The 21,636-nt window shown below is 43.7% G+C and overlaps 8 protein-coding genes across 8 annotated transcripts; 6 read left to right on the top strand and 2 right to left on the bottom strand.

The window, feature by feature from the left end:
- Positions 1-156: 156 nt before the first annotated feature.
- SAMD00019534_012760 (hypothetical protein) lies at positions 157-1,812 on the top strand (the record flags this gene model as incomplete). The annotated part of the gene is made up of 3 exons (XM_012903243.1): positions 157-389; positions 452-911; positions 979-1,812. 3 exons carry the CDS (start codon positions 157-159, stop codon positions 1,810-1,812), a joined length of 1,527 nt encoding a protein of 508 aa, XP_012758697.1.
- Positions 1,813-2,610: 798 nt separating this feature from the next.
- SAMD00019534_012750 (hypothetical protein) lies at positions 2,611-4,065 on the top strand (the record flags this gene model as incomplete). The annotated part of the gene is made up of 5 exons (XM_012903242.1): positions 2,611-2,711; positions 2,793-3,070; positions 3,156-3,373; positions 3,453-3,581; positions 3,670-4,065. The coding sequence occupies 5 exons, from the start codon at positions 2,611-2,613 to the stop codon at positions 4,063-4,065; spliced, it is 1,122 nt and encodes a 373-aa protein (XP_012758696.1).
- A 995-nt stretch (positions 4,066-5,060) lies between these two features.
- SAMD00019534_012740 (hypothetical protein) lies at positions 5,061-5,366 on the top strand (the record flags this gene model as incomplete). The annotated part of the gene is made up of 2 exons (XM_012903241.1): positions 5,061-5,073; positions 5,146-5,366. The coding sequence occupies 2 exons, from the start codon at positions 5,061-5,063 to the stop codon at positions 5,364-5,366; spliced, it is 234 nt and encodes a 77-aa protein (XP_012758695.1).
- Positions 5,367-5,778: 412 nt separating this feature from the next.
- SAMD00019534_012730 (hypothetical protein) lies at positions 5,779-7,237 on the bottom strand (the record flags this gene model as incomplete). The annotated part of the gene is made up of 5 exons (XM_012903240.1): positions 5,779-5,950; positions 6,018-6,186; positions 6,272-6,746; positions 6,815-7,020; positions 7,117-7,237. Coding segments are annotated over 5 exons (1,143 nt in total), but the record flags the coding sequence as incomplete, so codon positions are not given.
- A 1,381-nt stretch (positions 7,238-8,618) lies between these two features.
- SAMD00019534_012720 (hypothetical protein) lies at positions 8,619-9,582 on the top strand (the record flags this gene model as incomplete). Its single annotated transcript, XM_012903239.1, has 2 exons — positions 8,619-8,853; positions 8,909-9,582. 2 exons carry the CDS (start codon positions 8,619-8,621, stop codon positions 9,580-9,582), a joined length of 909 nt encoding a protein of 302 aa, XP_012758693.1.
- Positions 9,583-9,707: 125 nt separating this feature from the next.
- SAMD00019534_012710 (hypothetical protein) lies at positions 9,708-10,530 on the bottom strand (the record flags this gene model as incomplete). Its single annotated transcript, XM_012903238.1, has 4 exons — positions 9,708-9,722; positions 9,812-9,886; positions 9,989-10,201; positions 10,285-10,530. Coding segments are annotated over 4 exons (549 nt in total), but the record flags the coding sequence as incomplete, so codon positions are not given.
- A 1,166-nt stretch (positions 10,531-11,696) lies between these two features.
- SAMD00019534_012700 (hypothetical protein) lies at positions 11,697-13,034 on the top strand (the record flags this gene model as incomplete). The annotated part of the gene is made up of 1 exon (XM_012903237.1): positions 11,697-13,034. A coding segment is annotated over one exon (1,338 nt), but the record flags the coding sequence as incomplete, so codon positions are not given.
- A 350-nt stretch (positions 13,035-13,384) lies between these two features.
- On the top strand, positions 13,385-21,497 carry SAMD00019534_012690 (hypothetical protein; the record flags this gene model as incomplete). Its single annotated transcript, XM_012903236.1, has 8 exons — positions 13,385-13,532; positions 13,627-13,926; positions 14,037-14,250; positions 14,401-14,593; positions 14,701-15,075; positions 15,146-20,141; positions 20,212-20,717; positions 20,775-21,497. 8 exons carry the CDS (start codon positions 13,385-13,387, stop codon positions 21,495-21,497), a joined length of 7,455 nt encoding a protein of 2,484 aa, XP_012758690.1.
- Positions 21,498-21,636: the final 139 nt, after the last annotated feature.

Raw genomic sequence — 21,636 nt, 5'->3', positions numbered from 1 at the left:
TTAAACGGATGGATGTACTCCATCCATGATCATGTGATTGATGTTGGTCTCTCAGCTGAATGATTAACATCCACTGATGGTTCATGATTGACTAACATCCATTTATCAATCACTAATATTTAATTAATCAATCAAATATTCAATTCCTTATAATCAATGGCTACTTCATATATTAAGATTACTGATATTATTGGCAAGAATGTCGATACTTCATCTTTGACGGATGTGGAGAAGAAAGTAGTTGCTGCCATCAAAGCTGACTCCTTCGCATTCACACGTTTCAATGCATTTGTCCAAGGTGACAATCATATCAAGGATCCAATCGGTCTAATCAAACCCGATACCGAGGTTGATAAAGAAGATGTAATCAACATTACTCTGGCTGATCTGTATGTTCCATCAAAAAAACAATCAATCAATAATATCACTTTACTGACGATAATGAACAAAGTGATTGTTTCCCAACATTCGCACCATTGTTCCAGGGAACATTGGGAATGATGTGGAAGAAGGCTGTGTCCTCGGACAATGTTGGTATTGATCAATTGCAATCTAGAGTGGACCAGATTGCTGGTAACATTGGAAAGATCATTCAAACAAATTGTGTGGAGGATGAAGAGGAGTTGTTGATGCATGCACCATGGAGTGAGGTATGCGCCGGTGCCATTCAACAGCTGATGGAGGCCGTGTTTGATCTGAAGCCAGACCTTTCAACATTGGTCACCAAGCTTGCTGGCAACCAAGTACTTGATGATGCCCTACTCGAATCATGTCGTACCAAGTTCCAAAAGGCACGCAAGACCTCCAAGCTTCTCATGAACTTCTTTGCCAACGAATCCTTGGTCCAACACACTGTCAAGTATCTGATCGAGGCCACCTTTGTCAACATTGTTATCATCAGAACCATTGATGTAAGTTACACGTCTTGCCCTTCACTCGATCACAAACTGGAACTATTCCATTTATCGACCAATCTAGGCCTTCTGGTATCAGCTGAACTTTGATGAGAACACTATCTCTGGTATGACGGCCAATGGTGTGTTCCCAGGAGGTGTTAGATCCTACCGTGAGATGCTTGACAATTCATTGTCATTGGTATTGTCCACGATTGGTGAGGGAGCTAGACCAGAGAACAATGACGCCTCCAACCAATACCCATCAATGAACAAGGCCCACATGATACTAAAGAGCAACAGATTGATGTACCCTGTTTGCTGCATCATGGGCAAGGTCGACTCGAGGATTGGCCTGTTGGAGCTGCTCCACGTCCCTTTGGTCAAGCTGCCATCGACCCCATCCATGTACATCTGCCGTGTGGATGCTCTCCAGATGAAGCCTGAGCTGTTGCCTGTGGTCGGTGCAATCACCACTGGCCTTGGATCGTTGCTTGGAGTGAAGCCTACTCCTGTGCCCATCGAGCCATTGACTGGATGCGCGGGATCGCCTTTCCCCATCATCTGCCACGCTCGTCTCGACCAGCCAAGGAACGTCCGTTTGAGATTCTACGGCCAGTACCAGGCCGACGTCGACTTTATCCAGTTTGGCCGTCGCACCTCCATCATGATGCCAACAATGATCGATCTCCATGCCATTGACCATGAGATGGGTGCATGCAAGTCGCATGGCGATCTCAAGAGTTTCACATCGCCACCCAAGGGTGACAACCCTGATGCCACACTCTTTGACGACGTCTGTTACACTGCTGGTTACTCTGAGATGACCGAGACATTCACCAATGTCAAGGAACTAACATTCCACGTCAAGGCTGAGCATGGTCGTCTACTCTTTGTCGAGTTCATCGTCAGCCAATAAGCCAACTCACTCATTCAATTATTCAATCAATCATTCTTGTTTAATCAATCAATCATTAAATATCTGTTATCTGTATGTATATGTGTATGTATTACATGTTATAACAACCTTTGATACCATGTTGATGATTGAGTGAGGGTCTACCCAATCGGGTTAGGATAGACGATGTCCGAGAAAGGATAAGAATCGTGTGTGATGCCAAAAAATCAATGTCAAAATTATTCAATTGAATTATCTAAGTGGGTGTCTTGGTCTCCATCCCAGACTGACTCTTCGTGTCTTGTTGAGAGGTGAGTACTGTTGATGGGTTGGGAGCATGAGTGTGGGCTTGTCACTTACTCATATTCATTGTATTAGTATAACATAACATTATATATTTAGAGAGATAGATACTTATAAGTATGTTATGTTATAATGTCATCATCATAATCAATCACAATACACATACACACCACAATCATCACAACCCCCGAGTGGTGCGAGGTTAGCGACACAATGAATGAATGACACACGAACACAATGTTCCGCCGACAACAACAACCCTGACCAAATGTTACATTTATAAATGTTCATATGCATCAGTCGTTAATGAATATAAGTACTAATACATCATCATCATCATCATTATCATCATTGGTATTAGCAGGTCCTACATCAGTATACACAGGACAATCATAGATAGATAGAGTGTTCCGAATGGAATAGCAACTCATTCATTCATTCAATTATACTACACATACAGCATCATCAACAACATCAACAACAGATACGAACACATAATAGACAGATAGATAAAGAATGACACAGTGGTTCACAGGTCTAACACTATCGTTGTTCCTAACCTACTTGGCAATAACATTAGTTGTTGCCTTTCAAATAGGAAGGATTATATATAACAAGTAAGTAATGATTGATTGATCGATCGAACAATGAATGGGTCCAATATGACAATGACGAGACTAATCAATCATATTCCAAAGACACAAGAAGTTCTCATGGCGATCTGGATTCCTGTTGCTGGGATTCCTTTGGGGAGCATTGCGAACTGTGTTCTGGTTGACATTTGGTGTCAATCAGAATCAATTGGTGGCCGAGATGTTGTTTAGTATTCCGATCAACATACAGTTTGCAACATTCTCACTGTTGGTCCTATTCTATGCACATGTCGTGCACAGATCCACATGGGAGACATCGACCAAGGCCATCTTCTCCATAGCCTACATCAGCATAAATGTTCTACTCTTTATCCTACAGTGTGGTAAGTGATACCAGGTCCATGACCAGGACCAGGACCAGGACCAACCCATCCACTATACTGACCCTCAATCAATCAATCAAACTAGTTTGGATAGCATTCGATTACAAGGACTCATTGAATCAACCGAATAATGATAATAGTACCAATCCAAATCCAAATCCATGTCAGACGACTGATACTCAACTCACTGTATACGATCAGACTGCTTACATTCTGACTGGCGTTGTCTTCCTTCTCTTGGTATCAATCTTGGCATTCTATGGCTGGCGATTGAACTTTATCATCAAGTCTACAAAGAGCGCTGTATGTAACTCATTGGCCCTCCACTCATTGATTGATTGATCGTGCCTACTAACTCGATCAATTAATCATTATTATTTAGCAACTACAATCACAACTTCCAATATCAATCATTCCAATTACATTCATTATATTCCTATGCTTCACTTCTAGATGCATCTTTAACTTTATCTCTGCAGTTGGAAGCATCCCAAGTATCAATCTTGATTGTGTAAGTATACATACTTACTTGTTCATGTGCGCCAAGATGATCATCCAACAACGACGCTAACTTTGGACCACTCAATCACAATCAATAGGACTCTGTCAAACAGAGTATTACAGTATTCCTTAGTTACTTCTTCTGGGAGATATTACCTTATATTTTGATTCTGGTATTGTTCTGGAGGATACCTTCGACACAGATTGGCGGACTGTCCAAGCGCAGCAAGACCAATTTGACATTCCCCCAGACAACAGTGCCAGGTCGCGTGATCAATCATCAGAGCCAGCCAGGTGCGCTCGCTCGCCTCTTCCTGGATCCTCAGCGATATGACTCTGATGACGAGACGACGACGCTGCTCTACAAGAACAGTCCATCAGCGGCAAACATGTACAATGCAGGCAGAAACTCCCCTTACAGCACCACTCCAATCGAGGAAGACAAGGATCAACAGCAACAGCAGCAGCCTCTATATGAGGATGGCGATGATTGATTGATTTGATTGATTGATCATTTATTCAAAATATAGATAATATTAGTACTTTTAGGTTTATCCACAATGATGTGATTGTGATGGTGATGGTAATGCCAACTTCCATTCAATCATTCATTCCAATTCCAATTCCAAACTTGTGAGCCACTTGTAGTTCGCTCAATCGCAGTACTTTAAAGAGTTGACCTTGGAACACACTGAAATCATCTGATCACTGATCAATACAACATGATCAGTGTATATTGTTGCGAGTGATTGATCAACCACACATACACACCCGTCGACAACTCATCAGACTTACCCTCTATCCATCTTCACTCACACAACATCCACACTCCAACACACACACATAATCAATCAAACCCATGTCATATCGTTTCACGAGTAGGTAGTTTCCATTCAATCAGTCAATCAATCAATTTATTATACACCAACTTATAAGTGATTGATCTCCTTATTCAATCCAAACTCACTCAATCACTACTCGCGTTGACTTGGCGAGGGAGATTGGGCTGACTTCCTAACTGTCGAACGCGAGATAGTGTGACATTTAACCTTTTAAGTGTATTTGTGTAGAGGTACGCACACATAATGACACAGGTACACTTCTTGATGTCATGATGTTGCATCTGATTAAACAACTCTATCCTATCCACTACCATGGTATCCTCCCTACCTTATATCATTCTTAATCTGTTTGTAATTCAACAGACCGACGGATACCATTAATTCTGTTAATTTTAATTCTTAATACTCCTTTTAAAGTTATATTATAGTGATTGATCATGATCTCTATTACATCTGATTGCCCATGATTTTAACCGTTCGAAGACTCCACCACCCATCCAATCAATATGTTGTAGATTGATTGGAAGTGGACATTTTGTTGATGGATCAATCAGTATAAATACTACTGGATCCAGTCATAATCAAATCATCAAATCAATTAACTTAATAATTTATTACTAACTAATACCAAATCAAACAATTCCAAAATGACCATTATGAGTAAGTAATAATAATAAAAATTCTATCCAACTGATCCATCAATCAAACTAACATCCACTCCATAATAAACAGAGTCTATCTCCTCCATGGGCAACGTTGCCTCCGGCTCATCCCTCACCAAGAGCACTGTTTCCACTTCTGGCGCACTGGGTGCCTCGCAGTCTGCTAACACAAATGCTGGTCTGACCCAAGTTGTAGGTGGTTTGGTTGTCGGAGTTGAGAACACTGTCAACGGTGTCTTGTTCTCTGTGCTCGGACTGGTCGATGGTCTCCTGGGAGGTCTCGGTCTCTAAACATATGTGCCAATCATAAATACTATATTCTCCAAAGCTAGCTGAATAATAAACCAATATAGGAACGAGTTCTATCACCAATCAATCAATCCATCCTTGTATATATCTTTGTCTCTTTGTCCTAATTGTCTGTTTCCAAAGTTGTTGGATCTGATCCATGAACTTGTGATGAGTCTAACCAGGATCCAAATCATGATGTTCTATTGATAATGATGATGTTTATTATTGCCACGACTATCTGTTGTTTGTTGTTGTCATGTATATTGATTGATTGATTATCCTATGTAACATGTGTTGTTTGGCAAACACAAGAGTATACCTTTGATGATGCCTTTGTTTGATTGTTTGGTTTGATTGATTGAATGATTTGGTTGTCGCGGTTGCATTTGAATGGACATGCTCTCTCCCTCTATACATTGATGACACGTGATAACTTCTGGACTCTGTTCAACAAGTTGTCACTGTGTTGGAGAGTATGTCTGTACATTGTGTTTTTGATGTCCGATCTTGTAGTCTCCACAACACCAGATACTCTATCAATCTTACAGTTGATCCTGCCAGCAGCAATGAAACGTGACAGCTCGCTAGAGATTGAAGGATGATGTTAGGGTTGGACATGATTCGATCAATCATTATAATGATCACACATACCCATCGATGAAGTCGAATGATACACCAAACTGATCGGCCATAGAATCCAACTTGACACTAGAGTAGGACTCGAGGAACTGAGTGTAGGCCAGGATTCTCATCTCTCTGGTCAGGTAGCTTGAGTGAGCGGCGAGGTATCTGTCGCTCTTTGATGCGTCTGAGAAGTGAGCTGTTGAGTGGAGAGGTCAAAGGTGATGCGGAGGTTTGGTCAGCATGGAGGAGGTGAGAGACGAGCGTGAAGAGTCGATACTTACCAAGATGTACAAAGAATTTGTTATACTCTCCATCGTAGTATGAGTGCAAGAGTTCCTTGAGTTGTGGCACGTCGTTGATGACCGAGAGGACGTCGGGCGAGTCGATCACCTTGGTCTTTAGGGACACACGGTCAAGGTGTAGCATGGAGGTCAGCACGAGGTATTGGACAAAGATTGGATACTCGATGAACTCAACCGATGTGAACGAGGCCACGGTCTCGAGGAACAGATCCGACGCCTCCTTGAACTGACGGATGGACATCAAGTACATTGCCTCGTAGGTCTTCAAACGGTTCTTGCGGTCCCAGTCACCGCCCTCCTCGACCAACGTCTTTGCCTTGTCAATGTTTCTCTTGATGATCTCATTGTCCATCCAGAACAGTCCCATCCTTGTCAAAGTGAACACCAAGTCCAACTTCTGGCCCAATGGTACAGTCTTCTCATAAGTCTGTCTATAGTTTGAATATGCTCTATCCTGTTGATGTTGTTGTTATTGAGTGAGTTATATGATTGATTGAAGTGATTGAATGACTCACTCCATACCTTATCACCAATTCGACAGAAGTAATCAGACTTTGCCAACATTGCCTCTCTGATCTCTGACTCACCAAAGTTCTCGACAGCATCCTTTATCTTGTCGTCCAATCCTTGAAGCTCTGCATCATTATCAGCCTTTAGACTCTCTACCAACTTATGATCCTCTGGCCATTTCAGCTGCTCTGCCAACTTCTTATAAAGTGGTAGCATCTCTGTGATAATAATATTGAATGAATGATTGAATAAGTATACTGTATATATAACACCATCATCGATGTTCAATCAATCAATGAATTGATTAAACATACTATATTTCTCTATCTCTGTTATCAACTCCTTCTTGACAGCTTGATTCGAAGGTGATTGTGTTGCGAGGAACATGAGCTGTGCAACATGCATATCAGGTAGCTTCTTTGTAACTTCTTCCATTCTATCTATCTATCTATATATATATCAATAATATTAATTAAGTTTATGTATTTGTTGTTGTCAAGAATATAAAGTGTTTGTGTGAATGAATGAATTGAAGTGATGTGTGTGATTGATGATCACAAAGTTGATGTTCACTTTTAATTTATTTGATTAAATTCAAAAAAAAACTACACACTCCCACCTACCTCTGATCAAATGATTGTGACTGACCCTTAATAACAACATAATGTATACCTCAATGTGACATCGTCCCTGCTGCCGCAACCCTTCACGACCGAGGACAGCTGGGGTACTGTTGTCAGCGGTGGCATGGACACTCTATCCAATGAATACAACAACATACATTATCTATACCTCTATTAGGCCAGAAGCCTCACCAAGTAGCATTGTGTATGAACAAAGATAAGCCAACTTAGAGAGAGACAGAAGAGATATCCGTTTTGAACTTCAAACAATAGTTCGTTCTAGGTCCATCAACTCAAAGGTGATCACTGTCGATGTCATTCACACACACACACACACTTGCAAACAAATAATAACCACAAGTGTTGTTTGTGGGTGATGATAAAAATTGGACAGGAGGTGGTTGCGGTCCCTCTATTCAATGAAACGACGTGGTTTTGACTGAATGAATGACAGATGGAACGATGGGAAGAGTCATCATCTCCCATCAACTACACCACTGATGCCCACCTTACCATACCAACAACAACTGGACCAATCATTCAAATTGTTTAAAACTATTACATGTGGTGTGGAAAAGAATAGTTCTGATTGATCAATCATACTCTCTCAATCAATCAATCACTCAATCACTCATTCATTAATACATCGTTCGAATATACATACAAATAATATATATATATTTATTATTAACAATGTCTATTTATAAATTGATCATACTTATTATTGCAACACTTGCAATTATTAAAAATGGTGCTCTTGCTGAGCCACCTTCGAATATACCACTGGAAAAGGCTGATGCTCAAACATTAGTGGAGAATAATAATAAGTTAATATTTATAACAATAACTGGTGTATTCAATGATACTTTGGAATATAATGTCACTGTTGATTCAAGTGGTTCAACACCAATCAAATGTACAACAGTCAAGCTCACAGACTCATCCCTAAACTGCTCCCTTCCCTCCAACACCTCACCCTTTGACGAAGCCTCCGTCCACACAATAACTGTTGACTTTGAAGGTGTATCAAACTCAACATCATTCGATTACTTCCAATGTAAGTTAGTTGTTGTATTGTGAGATGGGCTGGAATCATTCCAGCCCCTGTCCCAACCCCAACCCTAACTCTTCCCCCGACCCCATCTATTTAGATACCAGGGTATTATTAATTGGACTCAGTGGAATATATTCAGATGGTAAACTCTATAAAGGCAGTTATAAAGGGTCAATTCAATAAGGCATTGACGACAAAGGTGTTTGTAAACATGACTGTTGATACACCTGTTGAATGTACAATCAATGGTGTTGTCAATGAGACTGACATCCAATGTACCGTCACACAATCCGATGTGGCCACCGGCGTATACCCCATCCAAGTGTCCAACACCAACTCTTCAGTATCCAATACCTTGGCCCAATTCACAAGATGTAAGTACATCAATATCATTTAATCAATCATTATATTAATCAATCATGGCCATAGTATACCCAATTATAACAAAGGTTGAAGATAATGAAGAGGGAGTCACAGTGATCAATGGAACATTTGGTGATCAGACTACTCATTCTGTATCAGTTTGTGATAAGACATGTAATGTATTGAATATTACTTCAAGTTTCATCAGATGTAACATTTCAGAATTCGTTCCAAATGGTACATGTACTGTACGTCTCAACATTGATGGTTACAACACTGTTGCCACATACAATCATACCAATCCACCACCTCCAACTACCTCAACTTCCACCTCAACAACTTCCACTTCCACGTCGACTACTTCGACCTCGACCTCGACCTCGACCTCCACAACCTCCACAACTTCCACTACCAGCTCGACCACAGAAGAAGCAACCACATCCACGACATCGACAACCTCTGGCACTACATCTACTACTGATATAAGTACTACCTCTACTACTTCTTCTACTACAACACCAACTACAACTCAATCAGCAACAACTGATGTATCTACATCAGAGAATAGTTCGATTGATCAAATCAATAATGGAGTTGAACATACTGATTCATCATTATACAAACCATTCATCATATGGCCATTGGTTGGATGTGGAGTATTCATCATATGTGCTGTCCTAGTGATCGTTGCCCTTAGACGCTACAAGAAGATACAAAGACAAAAGTTCTTCTTCAAGTAATTCCCCTTTGGAACTATTCCAAAGATATCCCCTATTATTTATGATCTAGTAGAAATATATAAATAAAACAAGATCTATTCATTCCTCCCCTAATATATATATTATTAAAAAATTACTTTATTTTATTGATCAAACGCCAGCTGGAAATTATTAAATTATGGGTTGGTGGGTGATTGATTGATTGAGTCAGTATGATTGAATGATTGATTGATTGACTGAATGGACATACCGAGAATACACTCTCTGATTGATCGCCAGAGTTTGATATATCAGCTGGATCTCCAAACTGTGATGAATATGTTTTCTGGAAAGTGATTGATTGATTGATTGAGTATGAGTGAGCAAAGGTTAGACAATTGATTGAATGATTGAATGATTGAACGGAGGATGATGATAAGTGACATACCAATAGACATTTGTTGTAATGGACCAACATTGAGAGCTTTGATTGGAAGTGTGGCTTGACCATGTTTGTAAAGTACTCGTAGCCAATGGTTGTAGTGGCCTTCTTATCATATTTCTTTAGTATCTTTCTAATACCTTCTTGATTCAGTTCAACAAATGATATCAATCTGTCCAACTCCTTCATTGTGAATACTATAGCTGTTGCATCTGATGTCTATGTATATGTTTGATTGATTGATTGAATGAGTGTGTGAGTGATTGATTGAATGATGAGAGTGGTTGAATGAATGATCATACTTGTTCCAGATATTGTATCTTTGATGATATCTCACGTTCGGTCTCAGTGACGAACTTGTCTATCTTTTGGAATTGCTTCCAGAGTGAACGAAGGAAGGTTGAATTCCTATCAGTGCGCTGTGATGGTGTTGCCGGTGTCTTCTCATCACACAGATCCATCAGAATACGCTTCAATTCTTTATAATCCACATAATGTACGCCCCATTCATCGAGCATATTATTCTTAATGTACTTTCCATACTTCATTCTTGTGTGTATCTAATGTGTATTTATATATATCTGTGTATGATTGATTCTTTTGATCAGACTTTGATTGAATGTGATGTATATTGTACTGTATTGTGATGTGATGTTGAGTTGATGTGGCCACCTGCACGTGTATATTACAAAGTTGTCTGATTGAATGAAATGACGAGAAAGCAGAAAGGGTCGGTGTAGTCTTGACTCAGGTTCCCAACCAAAAGAAAAAGCCCGCCGTGTCAGGTCACCTGACTCCCATTAGGGAGGACTCGGGTGTTTTTATTGATTCACGAGAACCCCCAAAAACAAACACAACGCACATCTCACATCCAAAAATAAATTAAATTAAAAATAAAGCAAAGGTGGACCTCAAATTGGACCACTCAATCAATCCAAAACGATTGTTTCGTTTGAACCTTTATTGGAGGTTTCCCAACTTACAACATTACAACTTAATACTACTCACAAAATATTACAAATAATGGTTATATATAATCAAGATTGACTGAAATGAGGTACTACCTCTGATGAGTCCATCAAAGTGTTTGGAATGATCCCACCTACCAATACCAGAAGTTCTTGAATGAATGAGCACGAAGATGTCTTGTTGAGGACATGAGTATATTGATTGATTGATTGATTGGTTATGTGAGTGATTGGAATCATTCCATAAACCCATTCACATTCAGATTTGAATGTTTGGTCAAACTTTGATCTCACTTATTTCATAATCACATTTGGCAAGTTCCAACAAATATACAAATAGATAATAATAATTCATGAATGAGATCACAACCAAATATAATTGTTTACCAGTGATTGTGATCAATCAAATATTGAGAGAGTTGGAGACATGGGCAAACATGGACCTCATCTGTCTAAGTCTGACGTGTAAACATTTGAACAGGCTAGTTATGATCAAACTTGGTTATCATTGGAACTTTGGATCAACAACGACAACGATACCACCATGGTTTGACTCTTTGACAATGTTAACAATCGATGATCAAGCACAAGATCATGATCAGTTTGTGTTGCCACCTTCTTTAACTCAATTGACTACTCCATACTTGCCTCAACATCAAACAACATCAACAATAGTCCCAACATCACTCACAAGCTTGTATCTATGTGGTGTGTTCAACAATAAGTTGTCAAGGCTACCGAGTCACATCAAGACATTGAGGTTAGGACATCACTTCAATCATTCATTGACATGTGATGTACTCCCAACAACATTGGAATGCCTAACATTTGGTGATTCATTCAATCAATTGATTGAGTCTGGACATCTGCCCGCAACACTCACAAGCCTCACCTTTGGCCATGAATTCAATCAACAGATTGTTGTTGCTGAACAGTGTGTCCTGCCATCGGGCCTAAAGACTCTAATGTTTGGAGCATGCTTCAACTCTTTGATCACGCACAGCTCACTCCCAAACTCATTGACCAACCTGATCTTTGGTCAAAGGTTCAATCATAAATTGGAGTCTGGTACCATTCCATACTCATTAACAACTCTAGAACTGGGCGTTGGATATACACACACGATTGACTTGTCGACACTACCTCAATCAATCACAAAGTTATCATTCGCAAGAGCATACAATGGTCGTGTGCTTGTCACCGGCACACTACCTCCATCCCTGGTCAAACTGGAGAATGTGCCCAATGTCCTGGACAGTGAGCGACGGAGCATACTACCCTTTGGGCTGCAGTCTCTCACCATGTCACACAGCCATCAGTATGACTACATCCCTCCGGGCACACTGCCATCAACCATCACACATCTCCACTTTGACCACCTGTTTGAGCAGACGATTGAGCGCAGCTTCCTCCCCGCCTCACTTACAAAACTCAAGTTTGGCATGCACTTTGACAAGCCACTAATCTTTAATCTGCCCGCTGGTCTGACCTCTCTCACCTTTGGTACACTGTTCAATCGACCTTTGTGCAAAGGTCGTCTTCCAGTCGGTTTGACAAAGTTACGACTTGGCCCGCGATTCAACCAGGCGAGCGAGGATGTTGACCTCCCATCAAGTATCACGCGACTATGTCTTCAACATCCAGCGCATCAAATGCATTTGCTTTGCAAAGACCTTGCGTTGGAGAGCGTAGCATTCATCGAGGATGATCACAGTCCATTCTCCAAAAAACCATTGATCAGTGTGGCGAGTAGCCTTGGTGTTGGCACTCTAAAGAGTCTATCACTCAGACATCTGGATGTTAGATGTTGTGATGGTACATCATGGACTGAACTCAAACATCACATGTTGACATTGATCAATCTATTTACAAGTGTCGAGACATTCAGTCTATTCCATCATGTCGCTGGCGCTGATGGACAGACGATCGTTCATCACATGCGATTCCTGAACCGCGCCACAGACCTGGCAATATGTGTGCGAGGTACCAAGTTCAAGTTCTTCAAAATGCGTGAATTCTTTGGACTTTCAAACCAAATGATCGATATTCAATCCTACATTAGTGATCATTATGACAGGCGATCAGAATAAACCTGGACTACTTTGATCAGGACTGGAATGGAATCATAATCAATGATACATTACAACTGATGGTCGGATAATTATTGTAAAGGTGTTGGTCTTGGTTGGACAAGATAGATTACCACACTTTTTGCAAAATGATCAAAAAAGATATTTTTGACGACCATCAGACGAATTGATGTGTGTTGTGTGTTTGTTGGTGTGTGGGGCTCAACAATGCAACGGAGTGTTCCACCATTCATTCATTCATTCATTCATTCATTCAATCAATCAATCAATTATTATATGTTTAGTTAACTTGTTGTAGGCCTACAGAACAGAACATTACAGAGCAGGAGTAAAGACAGTCAATCATGATACCCTATATATTGGTATCTGTCCTGTATCCCTTTGCATTGCTCGCAGGCAGTACAATTAGAGCTAGTGTAATATCTTATGGATACTTCCTAGTATTCATACTATCATTATTATTATTACCTCATCGATTGTTACGTAAACATAGTAAGTTCATCACTCATTCTATCAATCAATCAATAATGGAATCATTCCAATCACTAACCCACTCTCACTCACTATCAATCAATCACTTTAAAAGATATTATATCATCAATACTACCATGGATCACAACTGGATTGGCATTGGGTAGTGTGATCACTATTGTGTTGGCCAACTCAGTGCCATCAATGGAGACTAGCGAAACGATTCAACAACTTGGATTCTTCAAGTATACATCATTCCTACAAGGACTCATCAATGTGTTGCCCGACATCATCGTGGCAACAATCTCATCACTCTCGGCCACATTCTGGACGCGTCACATGGTCTTTGGTCAAAGTGATGATGATGACCACAGCTCAATCGACATTGTGCCACAACATGGATCACTCAAGAGATGTAAGTTAGCAACATGCAATGCAGTGGATTGGGGTCAGGGCTCGCGCGCGACCATCATTAACCAAAGAGGGACGTTGAGTTAGTTAACCCTCGTCTCAACATTAACGCAGATCCTCCATTGCATGTAGCATTACACAAGAGACGCAAGGAGCCAATATATTATAACAGTCCACCATCGATCACTCTCACTCACTTTGCCTTTGTCATGTTGGTTCTGTCTGCCATCTCCTATCCCTCGGTCATCAATGCATGCTACTTCATTGTTGTCGTTGGTCTAACTCTTTGTCTCTCATTACAAATCACTTTGCATAGTCTAATGACCAAGTAAGTTCAGCTCATCTCACCGTTGAGCGTCTGGAGCGGTAACAAACTTCCGCCAGTGTGGCCGCATAAATTTTTATGCGGCCACACGATGGACATGATCCACTCAAGCTGCGACACACACTAACATTCCATTCAATCAATCAAACATAGACTATATCCATTGCTTATTGGTATATCATCATTGCAGCTACTGTTTATATATTTGTTCCAGCTGCCAATAATGGACAAACGATATGGCGCCAACCTATCCGACTGGTTTGGCGTTCGAAACTACCATCAATGGGATGTCTCAATATGGCCAATCATCGTTGGATACGTCTCTATACTCTTCCTCTTTATATCAGTATGTAATCATCACCCTTGGGCACTCCCTTGCCGCTCTCATCGCCACTCACTAACCCTCGTTCAATTACTCGATCATTCAATCAATCAATCAATCAATAACTTTAGAGTTGTTTGATACTTAGACAACAAGTATTATATAACTTGACTATCGAGCATTACAAGAGCCAGCAGTCCAAACAAAAGAAGAGGGACAAGATTACAAGTGCCAACAATAGCGCGACAACAGGTCTAAGCAGACTTACTCATATATCTCTTTTGTTCTCAACATATGGTTGGACGATATGTTGTGCAGAGATAATGGTACTATGTCTATTCCTACAGCCAAGTATCTACACAATCATTCTGCTCACCATTGGACTGGTGTCGACCGTTGTCCCCTTGGCACTATTCAAACTCCTGGCGCGTCTAACACATGCCTACCTACTCATATTCATCGTCCTTCAGTTCCTCTTCAACATCCCATTGCAATCATGGGAGCAGGTATGTTATGTTATGGACCATCACTGGAACTATTCCAATGACTCACACGATCAATCATTTCCAAATATAGTCATCAACTTCGGAACTTGTTGGATTCTTCATTTGGCCAACTACAAGGATATGGCTGTATGTTGGAACACAGATGATCGTGGCTTTCACCTTTGGACTTTATTGTTATTACAGCGCGATCACTGCTGGCCTCAAGCTCAGCGACTTCAACCCACCAGCCCCAAAGAAGGTCGAGGTTGATCAACCTGTTCTGATCGATATCAGTGCATCCGAGCAACAACAACAACATGTGCCACTCGACTCTGACAAAGTTTCGGGCGAGCCACTTGTCCGACCAAGCACATTGAAGCAGAGACAGCACAGGATGTTGAACCCCACGCCCACTACTGGCACTGGCGGGGTCAAGGGTCCAATCCCTCCCGCCAAGAAGACAATCACATTCCAACTGCCTGGCAGTGGAGGTAGTGTCACGGGCAGGATGTCCCCTTCGCCATCATCCGTGGACTTTTCATACTACCGCGCACAGACCTCATTGCTGGCCGACAATTGGTCCAACTTCTGGCGATCATTCTACGAGAATCACAAGGACACGATACAGAGCGTGCGACACACCACCAACACCGTGTTTGCCATCTTCTCCATGACTATCATCGAGCAATCATACCGCCTGGCGCTGGCCGGCCTCTTCTTCTGCGGCCTCACCTCGATCACACTGCTCAACGCCGGATACATGGTGTTCTTCATCTTGTTTGTGATCAGCGAGTATCTAGCCTCGCGCTTCTGGATCCTGCTCGTGGTGTACGCGCAGGCCGTGGTCGTGCTGCTGTACGCCTGGCAGATCCAGCCGACCGACTCGCTTGAGGACGCCACGACCGAGATGATCGGCCTCGTGCACTTTGAGAAGCAGCGTGGCCAGGCCGTCTGGTTCGGCATGATCTGGCAGGTCGTCATCGTCACGTTCTCGCTCATACAATGGAACCTCAGTCGCTTCGTCACCTTCCACTCGGGCCTCTTCCAGGCTGGCTCGGGCGCCCTCGACGAGGACCATTTAGCGCGACAACAGCGCGACCTGCCCAAGGCGGTCAAGCTCATCATGGCCATGCTGTACAGCGCCACGCACAAGTACGCGCTGCCATTCTGCTACCTGGTGATCGTGCTGGTGGCATCATTCAGCAAGATATCGTTCATCTCAATGGTGTACATGGCCACGGTGTTCACGTGTCTCACAGTGCACTACCTGTCGTCCAACGGCACGGTGCACATTCGTCGCTTCTGGCTCATCATCGTGATCACCCAGGCCGTGATCCTGGTCGCGCGCTACGTCTACCAGTTCACGCCCGTCAACACTTGGCTGCAGCGCATCTTCCCCACGAACAAGTACATCACACTGGACGACATTGGCCTGACCGTGTACTCGTCAGACTACTTCCTCGTGCTCTTTGGCAATGTGGCCATACTCGTGGTGTGCGTGTTCCAACTCAACTGCTTCTTTGATGGCCACCTGGACAACAAGGACCCGCGCTACTCTGTCGAGCATCACATGAAACATTACCCGCGTTTCCAGATGATGTTGTACCGCATAGGCCGCTTCACCTATGTGCACGGCTGCAAGCTGGTGCTATGGGCCGTGTTCCTGATATCAATCTCGCCACCCACCTTCTTCAACTCGATCTATCTCGTGATGGTGCTCATCTCGATGACCTTCAAGAAGGGCACCTACCGCATTGGCTTCTACCTGTTGATCTACTCACAGGCCATCGTCTTGCTCCAAATGGCCTTTTTGTTCCCAGAGGCCGCCGGTGTGATTGGCCACGAGGTGCTCATGCGCTGGCTGGGCATGCCCACATCAGATCAATCGACATGGGATGCCGTCAACCTCAATCTCACGATCATACTCATCATCTCTATCCAACAATTTGCATTCTGGTGGAACAAGTCCAACAAGAAGCCCAAGTCCGAGGCTGAAGCTGAGGCTGAGGCCGAGGCCGCCCTCAATGATGAAGAATCCCCACTCATCAAGTATCAAGAGAGAATGTTGGACAATGATAATGATGATGTCCTTGCGGCCAAGCCCGCGCCCGTCAAGAAGAACAGCAACAGACTTTACTGGTACCTCACGCACTTCTATCAACTTTATGGCGTCGAGATCGTGTTTGTTGTGATGGCCTTTGCCTTGAGTTGGCGCGTCAACATCGTTGGATTGGTATACCTCGCAGTCATTGGCACAGGACTCTACATCCACGATGACAAGATGCACCGACTGTTCTACCTAACCGCATTCATGGTGCCCATTATCCTGGTCCAGTACGTCTTCTTCCTGGGCATCCCCACGAACGACCCCCACCCTTGGAACCTCTCCAACGCCCTGCTCAACAACCTGCTCGTGCTCACCGCGCCCAGCGTATACATCCTCATCCTGGACTTCTCCGTGCTCTTCTTCTCCATGCTACTCCTGCGCCAGGACAGCATACGCACACCCGCAGACCCACGACTCATATACCCTCGCAACTTCCTCAAGGTAGACGACAGCGACTTCACCCTCGAGCCGCGACGATGGAATGCCGAGTTGAGGTACATCATCGTGCGATACTCGTCGCAGGTGACGCTGGTCACCATGTTCATCGCGGGCACAGCACAATGCGACATCATCTCGAGCGGCTACGTGTTCTTCTCGATCTACGCGCTGTACAGTGGACACGACGACCGCTGGAGCCAGCTCTGGCAAGCGATGCAGGTGTACAACTGGTGCGTACTGGTGCTTCAGATCCTGTTCCAGTTCATCTTTGTGCTGTTTGGCACGGACAATGTGGCGACCAACCGTCTGGCAGACCTGCTGGGCTTCATCGTGCTCAGCTACACGAGCATCAACACCGTGTCCAAGACAATCAGCGACGTGATCATCATGGTGCTGCTGGCCTACCAGAAGATGGTGTACCAATCGCACGACTTTGAGACGATGACCCAGCATTTGGAGTCGAATCGATTGGATGCCATGAAGATCGCCGTGGACTTTTATAAGAATCGACGTGAGACTCGTCTTTCCCAACTCAGCTCAGTTCAATCAATCATCATGCAACGTCGTCAACGACTCCAAAACCTCAAGAGCAACAGTAACTTCCAAAAAAGACAGTCATCACTCTATTCCGAGTCTTCGGCCACGCTCTCCTATCCCTCAGGTCAGCTCTCCACGACCTCCAACATCCATGGAGAGGTACCTCGTCCTCCAAGCCCAGGTCTCAGTACCAGTCCAAGCCTCGGCCTCAGCCCCAACCAAAGCCCAACTCAAGAACCAATCACAATCGTCACTGCCCTAACCACGTCAACGTCGTCAACTTCACAACAACATGATGAGCAGCAACAACAACCACAACAACAACAAGAAGAGGTGATTAAGTCAACGAGTGTTGGAGAGAAGATCAAGGCGTTCTTCAATAGTATATTGGATTGGTTGGATCCTCTGCCAGAGAACCATGACGCGATCATCAGTGGCACAGTGTCCTATCCACGCAACAGCACATACTTTGCACCAGAGGCACTGCAGCGATCAATCAGTCAACTGGACCAGGGTCAAGAGGTGGCGGAGAACAAGGGCGATGACCCTGGCTCATCATCCTCTTCCTCATCATCAACTGAACCATCTTTGGCAGGTGACCCCAGCATCAAGCGTGACGATGTGTTCAAGCGTATTGTTCGTGGACTTAGTCGCATGGCCCGTGACGAGTCCAAGTGGATCGCATTCATGTGTTGTCTGGCCAACTCGGTGTTCTACGCCAATGTCGTGTCGCTGGTGTACGTCTACTCGGTGCTACTGTACGGCCGCCTCTTTGAGAGCCCCAAGCCTTCCAAATCCTTCTGGGGTTTCCTCATCGGCTACAGCAGTCTGATCATATTCCTCAAGTACATATTCAACATTGGCTTCTTCTGTGTGGTCAGCGGCGTCGATGGCTACTACTACGCATCGTTTGACACATGTTGGGACTCGATCAACTACAACGATCAATTGGAGAAGCGATACCTCTCTGCGCCCTACCTCATTGGCATCAACGACATCCAAGGACCATTCTTGGCCGGTGCCTTCTGGGACTTGGCAGTATTCCTCGCCTGTCTCTGGCATCGCCATGTATACCGATCCAAGGGACTTTGGATCTTTGATGAGAAGAGTATCCTACAAGTTGAACAATCATCGTCCACCATTGTCACTACCTCATTGGACACCACTGGCGATCAACATATGATGCAGGATCATGACCATGACCAAGGTGCCTCATCATCTTCCAACGTTGATCCAAACAACAACAACAACAATGTGGATGCATTGGTACCAACCACCACACAGGCCAGGACCATCCCTGACACTCAACCACTTCTTGACGTTGATGATGAGGAACAAGAGGTTGACCATGAAGTGGTCGACATTGCAGATGACGACGACGATGACAACAATGACGATGGCGACTTAGAAGCCCAGTCCCCGCCTGATACCCATGATCATATGGTCGACTCGGCAGACGCACTTCACAAACAAACAGTCCAAGACAACTCGTCACAAGTACTCAACTTCATACGCAACTACTTCCACAACGTGGTGGACGTATCAGAGAAGACTGGACGCGACTACTACCTCCCGATTCTGTTCACAGACTTCTTCTGTCTGGTGTTCCTGGTCATCTTCCCACAGAACTTCACCGCCATCCCATCGTCAGACATCACTCAGTTCCTGGCACAGAACGTTATTCCAAGACAATTCATCGCAATACTTCTGATCCAATTCTCTCTGATCATACTCGACAGGATCATATACCTATATCGATCAGTGATTGCCAAGTACATACTGCAGGTCATCTTGACAGTGATATACACTGTGTTCCTGTTGTTCTACTTCCCCGACCTCATCCAGAAGCCATTCGACTTCCGCTTCGCATGGACACTATGCATCTTCTACATACTCAAGTGTCTCTATCTCTATTACTCTGCACTTCAAATATGTTATGGTTATCCAATCCTCGTTGGCAGCCGATTCCTCATGGATGGACACTCAGCATTCCACAACATTGGATGTAAGTACCCCTCATCATCCACTTGGAATCATCCATTGATCTAACACACCCCTCCAACCAACCAATCCAGTCTCTGTCTATCGTGGCATTCCATTCGTGTTTGAGATGAGAACATTGTTGGATTGGATATGCACTGATACTACTCTGTTGCTGTATGATTGGCTCAAGTTTGAGGATATATACGCAGAGATATTCAGTGTACATCTACGCCAGGAGTGGATCAAACGACAGGGTCGAAAGAAGGGTCACAAACAACCGCTTCAGGAGAAGTTCATATCAGGTGTATGCGTGTTTGCAGGCATTGCCGTGATCCTCTGGTTCCCACTTATCATCCTTTCGTCTGGATTACCCGGCAGTAACGTCGAGCCAGTCACCTCAGTACAGGTTCAAGTGTCAATCATGGGACTGAACCCATTCATCACCATGAATGAGGACCTTTCCGTCTCTGACCTCAATGGTGTGCCCGTCTGGAAGAACACATTCGTCAACAACACAGTCTTCTCCCAACTTCGTAGCAACGAAACATTCATCACGGCCGACGACCAAGCAGGCACTCAATCAATCAACATAAACAAGGTATGTACTGGCAATCGCGACCATCACTAACACACGCACTAACCGTCCATCCCCTAGTATTCTGAATCAAACTGGAACCTCTCGCCACCAGCCAGAAACCAACTTATTCAATCACTTCTCACGAATGAGCTCACAATTCGAGCAGACTACGTATTGAGCAGGAGTGGCAATGTAAATATCAACATCGCTGGAATCAATGTGGTCAAGCTCAACTCGACACAGCAGAGCCGATTCCTCAGCATCATCAATGGAACAGCAGCATACAACAACTTCACTACACCTGCACTCTTTTACAAGTTCATGCGACTTCCTGGCGTCAGTGGCAACCTGTACTACCCGTTCAACCCAGGCCACACACCAGAGATGATCGATGTCACCTTCACGATGATCAACATTGGCAACGACTCGCTTGGCCAGGTGCAGCAGTACTGGGAGATGACTCAGGTCGACGGCACTCCCATCAACATCATCACCATCTCGGCCAAACTGCCCAATGGACTGGCCAGCTCGCTGGTCAGCGTGGGCATCATCGGCCTCTATGTTGGTATCGTGTTGTCAGTCAGCAAATTCCTGAGAATGTCCGTCACTGGCATGGCCTTCCGAATCACCCTGGAGAACATTGAGTTCTGTGGCGAAGTGGAACAGATGATTGAAGATGTACTAATCGCGCGACAGTATGGCGACCTTCAACTCGAGGAGGAGCTCTACAAACAATTGATCCAAGTCTTTAGGAACACCATTGTGTTGTACCAAATGACGACAACCAATAAACAATCCTAATGATCATTCGATCAATCATTCATCCAGTCAAGGTTTATGTGTATATCATATCGATGTTGTATTGTTTGTATTAATACATTGAGATTAGAGCGAGCGAGAGAGAGGATGGATGATGCCAATCAATCAATCAATCAATCAA

Source organism: Acytostelium subglobosum, assembly GCF_000787575.1.
Source record: "Acytostelium subglobosum LB1 DNA, scaffold: scaffold2, whole genome shotgun sequence".
NCBI classification, from domain to species: domain Eukaryota; phylum Evosea; class Eumycetozoa; order Acytosteliales; family Acytosteliaceae; genus Acytostelium; species Acytostelium subglobosum.
Note: the sequence above shows the minus strand (reverse complement) of the source record. Positions and strands in the feature narration are given on the sequence as shown.